General features: G+C 35.9%; 1 protein-coding gene across 1 annotated transcript in view; it reads left to right on the plus strand.

Annotated features, from left to right (window-relative positions):
* The window catches only part of LOC106477828 (liprin-alpha-2-like), a 35,426-nt gene extending 23,410 nt beyond the window's left edge, over positions 1–12,016 (plus strand). The window contains 4 exon segments of the mRNA XM_022381516.1: positions 651–780; positions 1,524–1,691; positions 2,298–2,366; positions 11,140–12,016. Of these exon segments, the coding sequence (XP_022237224.1) occupies positions 651–780; positions 1,524–1,691; positions 2,298–2,366; positions 11,140–11,166 (394 nt within the window). The 3' untranslated portion in view covers positions 11,167–12,016.
* Positions 12,017–13,151: the final 1,135 nt, after the last annotated feature.

Genomic DNA, 13,151 nt, shown 5'->3' on the forward strand with positions numbered 1-13,151 from the left:
CATCTAAAAAAAAGACAACATTAATTTCTTGATGACCTAATAAAAATATGCACATTTTTGATATACAGAAGTATGTGTATAGATAGGTTTTTACATTAAAGGAGATACTGGTATGAAGAGGTGCATTTATTGATGTAGTTATTTGTAATATTTAGGAGTACAAGTATAACAATGAGTTTATTTTGGTACAAAGAAAAATGTGAATGTAGGTAGAATCTTAAATGACTACATGGGATTGTTATTATTTCTTATATAAAGAAATATGTATGGATATTATTAGTCTTTGTATATGAATGTATGTAAAGTATGGTATGAAGAAGTATATACGATTGTAGGTGTTTTTAATATTAATTGATATGTAACTTTAGATGTATTGTAGGCATATATTTGATATAAAGAAGTACACATGGATTTAATTATTTTGAATATCTTGGAGTGCATGAGGGAATGAAATTAACTATTAATATGTCACTTGATACATCTTATTTCAATAATGTTTTGACAGAAAGTAGCAAATGTAACTGTAATATTCTTGTATGAAGAGTTGTGTGTGCATCGTCTTATTTTTTAAAATACTAGATGCACATATGTATGCATAATTATTTATTGATGTGAAGAAACACATATGAAATCATGTTCTCTAATAATAGGACTAGTCTACAGTATGGGATCAACTGCTTAAAACGATTGAATTATGATAGAGAAGCATTAGAAGAAAGAAGACGAAGCAGTGACCATGATATAAAAGGAATGTCAGGTGAGTTATTGAAACTTCTTCAAGTAAATTAGTTTAAAGAGAAAGATAATCTCCAGATATGTTATCTTTCTGTGATAACTTGTATTCCCTTTTTTAAAGGAGAGTTATTTCCTGGCTGTACAAAAACATGTAACGTTTTTATACTGCCAATTAATTAAATATGACGCAAGTAGTCCATATAGTAATATCTGTCTATTTCAACCTATAGACCTGATATTCATGATAAAAAAAATTGCATATTGCTTCAAAAGTTTCTTTTTTTTACATTCCACTTAATTAGGTCATCATAGATTTCAAGTCAGAAGCATGCATAAATGGCTTCAGTTGTTTCATAGGCTTTCTGCATTTAATGCCACAATGTATCTGTCAATTTGTCTACTTGATAACATGTTTGGGTAAAATATCATATATAAATGGCAAACCACTATGATTTTTTATCTTTTGCTCTGACATGCTATTGAGTTTTTAAATGACTTTGTTCTTCAAAGAAAACATTTAGTAGTTTGTGTCAAAAGGATTACAAAACCACACTGATATCTTAAGGTTGTTATTCTTTATCAAAAAGTACACATATGGGTAAAAAACTTTTGTGTTAATGCATTATGATCCAGACATAGGAACTAAGGAAATTGGATGCTAAAACTTGTAAAATAATGATGTATAACTTATGTTTTATAGAAGGTTAACTCAATTAATTATCATTTGAAAAACAATCTTGTTGAACACATCTAGTTCTTGTAATATTTTGTTTTTGCAGATGTTCTAGGTTTGGGCTAATGAACGGGTAATAAAATGGATCAACTCCATAAACCTCAAAGAATACTCGAATAATCTTGTAGAATCTGGAGTTCATGGGACACTCATAGCATTAGATGAAAGTTTTGACCACAATGCTCTGGCCTTAGCACTTCAAATTCCTACTCCAAATACTCAAGTATATCACAACTTTGTTTCTTCTTACAAAGTTTGTTTTTAACATTTATATTTAGTGGCTAAAGGTTCTTTTACACCAAAGCTGTATATTTATACCATGCTATTAATACCTTTATTTATCTTACATCTGCATGTTATGAATTAACTAAAAATTCTGTGTGATGATGATGGTGTTTTTAATTTTGTTGTTAAACACTTTTTGGTTAAATTTTTTTTAAAAATGAGGTAATTTTTCTTTGTACTTGTACTATTTATTTGTGTTAAAGTCCTTATCTATTCTTTTAGACAGGCTTTTCAGGAAATATAAAACAATTTCCTGACACTAAGCCACTACTAAGATTATCATACTACAAACTAAATTTGGGTCTCTTGTAAAACTAATTTAGTAAAATTAAAAATGTACATTTATCGTAAGGATAAATAATTTTATTAAGACAAATTTATATTTATGCTAAAATTTGAAAATACAGTTATTAAATTGGTAATATTTTATACATATACGAGAGACAGAAAGAGAACCCTTTTCTTACTAGATAGTGTTTTCATAATTGTCCTCAGAACACCTACATATGATTCTTGGTATAATTGTATTTTGTATTGTCTCCAGGCTAGGCAGGCATTAGAACAAGAGTTTTCAAATTTGCTTATGAAAGGTACAGATAGAAAGCCAGAACAGGTAAGCTGCTACTATAAAGCTATTTTCAAATTTGCTTATAAAAGGTACAGATAGAAAGTCAAAAGAAGTAAATTATTACTACAATGATATTTTTAAATTTCCTTATAAAAGGTAGAGATAGAATTCCAGAAGAGGTAAATTATTAATATTGTTGTAGTCTATATTTTCAGTGTTTTAATTTAGTTCTTTTCTAGAAGGAGCTACTAACATGATGATGACCCCAGTATTGGAAACTTTATAAAACTAGTCCTAGAATGTTCATAAATGTTAATGATTGAGAATCTTTCCAAAATATGAAGAAACAAAGATTCATTATAAATGTGAGAATCAGTGAAGCATTGAGCCAGTTTCACTTATTTAAGTGTTAATGAAGTATTCATAATAGTGTTAGTTATTGTGTATGTTAAGTTACTTTATCTATTATTCTAGAATTAGTACAAGTAAGTTTATTTGTATGTTAGTCACATAGTCAGTAGCAAATTTCTGTTAAAAGTGAAAACATTATTTGTGAACTTAGGCCTACAACTATGTATAAGTGATAATATCTTTTAGTAAACTTTAAGGAACAAATAAACTAATTTGTTATCATTACGTTGACTGGACTATATTTTCCTCAAGAATTCTATAAGAATCTGCTGAATGATAGAAGTGATAGAACATGTTACAACACTATAAACACTCCAATCGGTTTCTGAGGTCTAACACATACTGGTATGTGTTCCTCACTTCTGACTCTTCTTCTCCTGTTAACAGTTCTTTCAATATCTGTATCGGCTCTCATACTGTTCTTCCTGCCACATCTTCTTCAGCATGCTCTTTATGACTCCATTGACTCTTTCACATAAATCATTACATCTGGGGTTGTATGGAGTGACAAAGATCTGCTTAGTTCTGATGAGTCTGCACATCTCTTGCATTAGTTATGAGGTAAACTAGGTCCCTCTGTCACTCGAGACTTCGTTTGGAAAGCCTACTCTGCAGAACACTTCCAGGATGGCTTCTGTTACTCTCTCTGTTTCTGTATTCATAATCAGAAGAGAGAGAAGCTGCTACTATAAAGTTATTTTTAAATTTCCTTATAAAAGGTAGAGATAGAATCCCAGATGAGGTAAAATATTCATGTCGTTGTAGTCTATATTTTCAGTGTTTTAATTTAGTTCTTTGCATAGTCAACTACTCTCATCACATACAAGTTGTCCTTGTTGGATGCAGGTGCTGGTGATCTGATGATTTCCACAGCCACATACCAGTTGTCCTTGTTGGATGCAGGTGCTGGTGATATGATGATTTCCACAGCCACATACCAGTTGTCCTTGTTGGATGCAGGTACTGGTGATATGATGATTTCCACAGCCACATACCAGTTGTCCTTGTTGGATGCAGGTGCTGGTGATCTGATAATTTCCACAGCTACTCTGCTGAATGACTCTTGTATGAGAGGCATCTGACCCAGTAGCACCTTGGCCACCTTTCCTCCAGGTACTGTTCTTTGGCAAATGGCACATGACCTGTAGAATCTGATCACATCTCTGATGACCCCTGGCAAATGGAAGTTGTTGGTTATTCTGTCAGCCATTTTCTTCGTACCTAGGTGTCCTCCCACAATTTAGTCGTGAGCCAACTTCATCACTTGAGTCCTATATTCTGTTTATCTTCCCCAGTAAAACTGCCTTAATAGATCTGGTATAGCACTCCCTTCCAATCATCTGTTCTGTAGGTTTTTTCCCCTTGGTCTTTTGCTCTACTTTCTCTTGGGCACTGTCCCAAAGTTTCTACAGTGAAAGATCTTTCTTCTATGCTCCTTCAGCTCCTGTAGACCTACATTCGGGATATCACCCTTCAAGACTTGTTGAGGTTTGATGACTTGCTTGCTTTTCTTTTTTTAGCTTTTGTGATGATTGCAGATGTCTAATCAGTCTAGTTTCTGTCTGGTTCCTCCAAACTTCTACTGCCTGGTATATTACCAATTGCCAAGTCTTAGATAGATGCCTTTATACACATGGCTTCAAGGTCTCCCATGTAGTATGGAGTGTCCACCTGTATTATTGCTATTTCTCACTGTCCCATCAATCAGTACACTCAGATGTACCTTGCCCATCATCAAATACTAGACTGGTTTTCACTGCTGCACTACTCATGCAATGTCTTGTAGGACTTTCACTGCCTTGTTCCTGACATAGTATTCACCTACTAGCATGTTGTGGTCCATTGGTACCTCTCAGTGTTTGTCACATGCTCCAACCACCACTGGCACTCTTGATCCATTTGTCTATTTGAGTTGGCAATCAATTATGCACTCTTTAATCCTTCTTGTGATGAACCTGACTAGGTGTCTCTATTCTGTTTCTTCTGCCAGCAGCACCCATGGTGACAGTCATTCTTTTCTTGTTTCTTGGCAACACCATCTTTGTGGGTAGCTCCATCTGCTTTATGGTGAGATTTCTGTTGCTACTTGTTGGTGACAGACTTGCACTCATTTGCAAGGTACTCCATTTTATGACAAGCATAGCACCTCTTCTCATTTTTGTCTCTTGACTTGTCACATTTAATGGCATCCTGCTTCTGGTTGCTACCCCTGGTTTCAAACTTAACTGGTTATTCTTGGACATGCCAGTTATGCTCCTTTCATGGACTTCCATATATACTGTTCTGCTAGCTTGATCATCTTGTCCACACCATTCAGTGCTCTCTCCTTAAGGAACAGTGGCATTTCAGTGGAGCACATGATCATGAACTGTTCATGTATTAGTAGATCTGCCAGTCCCTCAATACCATTTTTACATTTGGCCATGTCAGTCCATCTTCTGTAATATCACCATAGACATGCCACAAACTGAAATACAGTTTCTTCAGTTTCAGGTTTGACTTTTTTGAACTTGCGGCAACAGCCTTCTTCAGTAAGTTCATATTATTTCAGCAAGGACACTTTTAACTTGTCATAATCCATGGCATTTTCTGATATCATGCCCACTTACATTTGTAGGCCTTTTCCTGTGAGAAGGGGGCTGAGACAGATTGCCCAGTTGCCTATGTCCCAATTTTGACTTTGAGCCAATCTTTCATACCTCTCCAGGAAAGCATCCATGTTGTCTTTTTGTTCTTTAAATTTGGGCAGTTTAGGTTTGCTGACCCTGACCCCACTGTCATTCCTGGGTCCTCCATCTTTTATATTGGGTGAGCTTGCTGATCTCAATTTGTGCTCTTGTTCTCTCTATTTCCAGTCTCTCCTTTTCTTCTTTCTCTTTTTGGACTTGCATTTCATACTCACATTCTTCTTTCAGTCTTTCTCTTTTTTCCTGTCTTCTCTGCCTATCCTTCTCTCTCTCTCAGCCTTACTGTTGTTTAACAAATACTAGTAGATTGTCATCTTTGAGCCCAAGTCATTTGCCCGTCTATCCACTTTTCAAAGTCAGTTGACATTGTTATATAGTGTGATTGTGACCTATATACTATTTTCTCCACCACTACAGTTGTGTGTATATAGGCCTATTTCCGCTTTAGTTCACGTTTTTTCTGCCGCCGTTTACCACTGGAGATCCTTACTGGCTCACTATGTCAAGTTTTTTAATGCCAGATTCCTTATAGTAGGTGTCTGTGACTTGTTGGTGATAAGTTTCAACTACAAACAAACAGCAACACAGTCTGCTTGTTTTAAAATAATATACTAGAATCAAACATACGTACAAATATTCATTACACTGTTAATTACCACAGTTGTATCCAGAGTTTTAAATAATTCTCTCTTTCATCAAAGTCCACTCAGATAAAACAAAATATTTTCCTCTACTCTGTTATTACAAAACAGTCTGTAATAATTTCACTTTAAAAATCGCCAGTTTTCACTCATAGTCACTAAGTTCATGATCACGCGGTCTATAACTATACTTCAGTAATGATTTTTTATGCATATTTATATCTGGACAGAAGTCTAGAATCTTTCCTGCAATACTAGATATTCTGATACAATAATACTCAATTAAACCAATGAGAAACTCAAAGTTCTAGCAACATGATGCAATAATCACACTGTTGTAAGCAATCACTAACTCATAACAATTGAACTACACAATGTATGGTTTGTTCCAAGTTACATAAAAAAAATTATCATAAAATATTACTTCTAATAAAAATGCTCACATTAAACTGAAATTCAAACAGTTGTGTATATCTAACAGGCACTCACCAGAGTCTTACATAGAATATGTAAGAAGATTAAGAACACCATTGGTGTCATACACCATATGAACACCATAGACAAACGTGTTGGAAAGGGCCATATCTTGTACTTAAAAGAATCATTCACATGGTGTACAGAAGCTAGAAAATAGGCAATCTAAGCTAAAAGTCATCCATAATTATCATCTTTGAAAGTGCATTGGTGAGAGTGTGGTTAACTCCAAAAAAGAATTTCCAATCAGAAAGACAACCTTATAAAGTGTCCTGAGTTTCTGTCGAGACTTCCCAATGTTTTCTTCGAGTTATTCACCGGAATCTGGTATACCAGTGTCAAGTTCTCCCCTTTGGAATCATTCAGCTCTATGTATTCAATAAAGTCACAGAAGCATGTGCTTAACATTCCAGTCTTGGAATTCCTTTTCATTATTGCATGGATGACAGGCTCCTCTTTGCCTCTTTTCTGGAATACTTTTCTCGTCCATGTCACTTCTCCTCCAAGAAACTATTCATTTGGGTTGGCTAGTCAACCCTTCCAATTCCTTACTTTGACCAAGTACCTGGCCGACCTTGGAGTCTTTGTCAATTCTTGACTCATTTACTCATCTTCACTTTTGCCACTCCTATACTCCATGTATGAGAGGTTCTATCTATTTTGGGGATTTTTGTATCTTTTAAAAATCATTTCTCTTTAGGCTGAACTCACATGAAACTCCTTAAATGGACTTTGAGAGACTATTGAAATATCTCCTATTGTACTCTCTTCTCTCTTGTGATACTGCTGTCATCTTATCTTCTCAAATATCTGTCTCATTGGATGAAATGTGCAAACCTATGGTTGGCATTCCACTACTGCTCCCAGGTACAGATATCCATTTCTTCACAGATGCATCTCTGTAAGGGTGGGGCTTGTTTGTGGATGACTCCATGGCCCCAGGGGTTTGATATTATGTGGAGTGTACTTTCTGATATGGGAAATGACCAAGTGGATTGCAACTAAGTAGAGGGAGAAAATAGGAACATGCCTGATGAGTGGCCAAGAGTTCCAGAACATTTCCTCCCTCTACTTGTGGATCACTTAGTTGCAATCCATTTGGTCATTTCCCATATCAGTCCTCAAAGTGGGACTCACTCTTTGCTTCTGCACATTGGACTTTCTATTTTTACCCAGTCACATTTGGTTCGTCTAACCACTGTTCATGTCCCAGGGGCTTTGAACTTAGTCGTGGATTATCTCTCTTGAACAGACAGGATTCTTTCTACAGAGTGGCCACTTCAGTGATTGATGCCTTCGCCACTCCTCTCAATTCCAAACTTCTTCTCTTCTGGTTCTCAGGACTTAACCAAGTGGTTCTGGTAATGGAAGCTTTCTGCCAGGTTTGGTCTCATTTCTTTTTGTATGTGTACCCTCCTATCTCCCATGCATTTTGGCTTCGATTCCTGACACTCCATGTCAGCTCCTGTTGGTAGCCCTTTTTGGCCAAATCAGTCATGACTTCCTCTTCATCAGAACACCTTTTCCTTTGCCCCACCTATTGTTACTCTTGCTATAACCTCATACATATGCAGGATTTGTCCAGTCCTTGCACATCAATCAGGTTTCTCTGACCATTTAGACCTTCCTTTATCCTGTTTGTGTTGCCCTGCTACTATTTCTGTCTATCAATGAAAGTGGCATGTTTTTTTGCCACTTGTCCATCTGTCACTCTCTCACTGAGCTGTCTTACTGTTACCTACATTTAAGCCTTCTTTACCTAGTTGTTTGACTTAGGAGTATTTATTTCTACCACAGCAGACTTTGAGCAGCCTTGTCAACTATGTTTTACCTTTTCACTATGATTAATGCTTTCCCTCCTCTGTTCTTGCCATTTTGTTCCAGTCCTTCCTCAACCATTGATTCCTTCATCTGATTTTTTTTGCCTAACTGGAACCTTAATGTGGCTCTACATGCTCTTACCCAAGTCCTGTTTGAACCATTGGCCAATTTTTCATTATACCATCTCTCTCTCTCAAAACCTGTTTCCTTCTTCTTGCTTGTGGTCAACTCAGATCTGATCTTTATGTATTGGATGGCTTTCCTACTTTGTTTTACAGATCTTGTTCCTTGGTTGCTCGTTTCTTTCCAAGACTTGGGTGGCTCCCATTTTTCTTCTCGTGATATCAGCCCTTTAGGATTCTGCAGAACCTGATCGCCTTTTTTGTCCAGTTCAAGTGGTTAGGTGTTCTTAACACACATAGGCTCATTTCATGGTTTCCACAATTGTTAATTTTTGCCATGGGACCCATCTTCTTCCACAGATCTTTCATTCTCTTTGGTTACCAGATAGATATGTATATTCCTTCCTGGATGGAGATACTTGTGGGCTGTACCATGTCTTCTCACATCAAGTCTACCACTTGTCTCACTCTCTGGCCTTGCACATTTGACAAACCTTGTACAACATCCACTAGGATGGAATGTAGGCAATGTCCAACATCTTCAACTTTCATTACCCATTGCACTTTCTCCAGTTAAAGACTTGTGGTGGTTAGGTATGATCAGGACCAAAAACTTCTTCAGTGTCTCCCAAATGTAGATTCCTCCCTCTCTGGTTGTCAAGTAGAGTATGGGATACCCTTGTCACTTACCAGTTTCTAGGTGCTGAGGTGGTCAATTTGGAGAGTTCCTCATTGGTTGTGGTGATCCCTCTATAGAGGATCAGAGAAGGCAGCACATTGGGATGAGAAATAGGGTAGGGGTATCCATGTCAGTGCAGTTCACTGCTATTATGTAATATGCCAATTTCCTTTTGGTTTGACCAACTGGATTGTTCACAGTGTTCTCCTAAGACAGGAAGGGACATTCATCTCTGTTCCTGTCATGTAAGGTGAGTATATGATACAACAGAACATGTACTAAACTGTACAGTCTGATCATTGCCCTAGCCAAACTACACCTCATATCCGACTGACTGGTTGTGTGCAAATGCTCGATTGGTCATGCACTTTTCTGCCCATCCCTGTGACATGTTGTCCTCTTTGCCTTCCTCCTTTTGTACTTCTGTCCAGGTGAAGAGTATACCCTGCATGAGATGATGTAGTCTCACATGAGTGTTACCCTTGTAGTAAACCCTCACTAAATGTTGTCGCACTCCATGGGCTTGCACTTTCTATCAACTTCTCTGTAGGGAGTTCATTGAGGCTTTTGCAATTGCTCCTGTCTCTTCAACACATCAGTCTGGGATTCTAGATATTGTGTGCAGAGAGGAAAGAGTATCATATTTTGGAAGTTAACATTTTTCCTTACCTGTAATTGTATTTCCAATAGATACTTACCTCTCTTCACACTTTTCTACCCTTCCTCCCTACTACTGGTGCATATTATTTTTGCATAGGGTACAAGCAAACTTGAAGTTAATTATAATTAATATGTATTAAGTTAATTACAGAATATGAGCTAATTATTCGAAGTAAATTAGAATATGATGCAACTAACTTTTAAGGATGATATGTTAAAATTAAAGGAAAGAGCATTTAAGCATTCATTTAACATTGAGGCATGCAATTCAAAGGAAAGGGCATTTAAGCATTCATTTAACATCGAGGCATGCAATTCATTTTTTACTCTTGTCATTTTAGAAAAAGCTCTCAGTAATGCAGTTCGTGGTGGGTAGGCACAAGTATATTGTTAATGTCACATCAACATAAGGAAAAACATATTTGAGTTTGTTTTTTTCTTATTGCTTTGATGCATTGTTGGGCGAATGGTGTTTTATTGTCAAAATATTTTTCAAACTGTACCATTTTATTGGGAAAAGAGCTATCTAGATCTGGAGAGTATATGCCTCCCAATCTTTTAGTTGCAGCAAAAATTTCACTCTCATTTAAATTTTTGAAATTAGATAGAAAAACCAAACTTCATTTCTGTCACTTTATTTGCAGTCAGCCGATTTTCTAAACAAATTTGTAACTTGTCAACTACCAGTATATAATTTTCTATGCCAAACTTCTGAGTTCCAGATAAACTAATTTTGATTTATTTTGTATTTTTTTATGGTGGTTATGAGGTCAGTCAAATTGATTTAATCTGTATTGATTAATAATAGAACAAATAACAGATAAACTATGAAGATTTACCAAAAAAAAGAGACAGTTAAACTGACAGTCTGGATCGTCAGTAGGGGCCCCCTCACTGCTTGGGGCCCTGGCACAACTGCACCATGGTTAATGCAGCCCTGAGTGCAAGTACTTATGGGGATCTAATGAACATGGAAGTTGTATCATCCTCCTAGCCCTAGCACAGATCAGTTGAAATACATGTCTTTGGTGGGAAACAGCTCAAGGCTACTGGCATATGCAAAATCTCAAAGGCAAACTTGTGATAATAGCTATGTGTGCAAATACGTGTATGTTGAAAATACATTTTCAAATAAAAAAAAAGTGTTAACTTTTTCAGACATGCTTTATGATAAGAGTGTTTGTAGAAGGTGTATATATAAGTTTTGTTTATGTATTAATGTACTTAATAGCTTGACTGTGGTTACTATAATATTTCTTTGAAATAAAGAAAAATAAAAAAGCTAAATCTTTTTCTGGCATGATGATTTTTTTCTTCCTCCAGGCAAGACAGTTTCCAGTGTCTAGATAGTTTGTTGTTGGGCTACCACTTTTCCACTGTGCCAGTGTCTCTCCTCCCCTTCTCCAGCTGTATGTGCTTTGTGTGCATGGTCTGTATTTTCTGTTGCTGTTGAAAATTTATTCAGCTACTTTCTGTAACCAGTGCAACTTTGAATGTTCTGTTGCTTTGTTTAGGCCGTGAAACATCCACTTCACACAGGAGTTCCTCATCAGATTATACAAGGAGACTGCCTTGTTTGACCACACGGCTATTGTAATGTTCATTAACTCCCAGGCTAGATTTAACAATATCAAGAGCTTCATGTGTTTTCTAGTCAAAGAAACCCCACCAAGTTAGACGACAACATTTACTTAGATATGTCTATGAATACGTTTGTTGCCGAACTAGTGCCACTCATACCAGTGATTGTTCTGGCTCGTTCTCAGCGTTCTATTTTCTAATTCAAGTTCAGTTGAATCAAAAGACTGCTGTGTTAGAAACTTTCATTACTTATAAATGACTTTGACCAACATATCTTCTAGATTCTCAGTTATGAATGTTGCTGGTGTTATGTTTGTTTTTGTAAATACAACCACTAAGTAAATCTCTAGCTTTAATGCTTTGAAGTAGAAAGTTTTACCAAGACCCAGGTTCCTGTTTTGTTTTTTAAAAATTAACTGAACATTTTGTAACAACTTTTGTGTGTGTGTGACATTATAATTTTATTCATTCATTCAGTGTCATAGCTTTAATTGTAATCTATGTACATGTAGCATTATTTAAGCAGCAAATCATTCACCCTCTGTACAAAATAATGTAATCATTGTATTAATAGAAAAGTAAATATTATGTTTTACACCAAATGTTTCCCCAAAGGTATATTGTGAACAATTTTCTAGTTAGTTTAATACTGTTTAGGTAATGATTAACTTAACCAAATATATTATACCAAAAAAAAAAAATATTTATGGTACAAAAAAATCTAATGACTGAAGAGCTTTCGGGAGGTAGGCCTAAAGAGATGAATTGTGGTATGTTTGTGCAAGGTAAAGAGTGTAAGCTGTCACGAACTGTGTAGGCCACCTTAAGTGTTTGAGTTTTAAACGTTAAGAATGCTTCCTGCTCATCAGGTTGCCAATAGCAATTACCTTTGTGGCGGTTTTCATTACGCATGGTTACACATTTTAATTGAACAGGTCAAATTTTTATTCTTGGAAATTAATCTTTAGATGTAAAGAAAAGAAAAAAAATCACCGTCCTTTTTGTTGCCCCCCAGTAGCACACCGATATGTCTATTGACTTACAACGCTAGACACCGGTTTCGATACCCGTAGTGGGAAGAGCACAGATGACCCATTGTGTAGCTTTGTGCTTAAATACAAACAACCAACTAACGTTTTTGATATTTCTGCCTAATCAACAAAAACAAACTAGATTATGACTCTATCAATCAGAAAAAAGGAAATCCAAAATGCTTTCAAATATAATCTTATTTTTATAGTATTTCATTTTCTATTATTGTTCATGATGTGAAGTGTTTTGAATATATCATAAAGTATAATTCCTCTTCAAATACAGAGATTATAAATATAACACTATGGAAGTTGTTAAAATGTGCCCTACTAGCAATGGTTAGTGAGTAAACCTTTCGGGCCAGTTGGTTCAATCCCGCTTACGCGATACTTAAAAACGAGATTACCACAGTACTAGAACTAATTTTCACTTCAGTGTAAGTTTAACATAACAGCAAATGTACAACGGTTTCGTTGTACATTTGCTGTTACGTTAAACTTATATTAAAGTTTTTCTTCATTACCTATTCAAGCCGTCTCCAGCCATTATTAGTCTCAAAGTGGGTTCCTCGTCATCGAAACATTTTACAGTTTTCACTTGAAGGTCTCAATCCCATGATTGTTCAGATTCATTTGTGTGATGAGATAGCAAGCTGTTTCACAACAGCTACTATTTACCCACCATTCAGAATAACTTAAGATAACAGTAGAAATGCAAAGTTA

Source organism: Limulus polyphemus, unplaced genomic scaffold (genome assembly GCF_000517525.1).
Source record: "Limulus polyphemus unplaced genomic scaffold, Limulus_polyphemus-2.1.2 Scaffold170, whole genome shotgun sequence".
Taxonomy (NCBI): domain Eukaryota; kingdom Metazoa; phylum Arthropoda; class Merostomata; order Xiphosura; family Limulidae; genus Limulus; species Limulus polyphemus.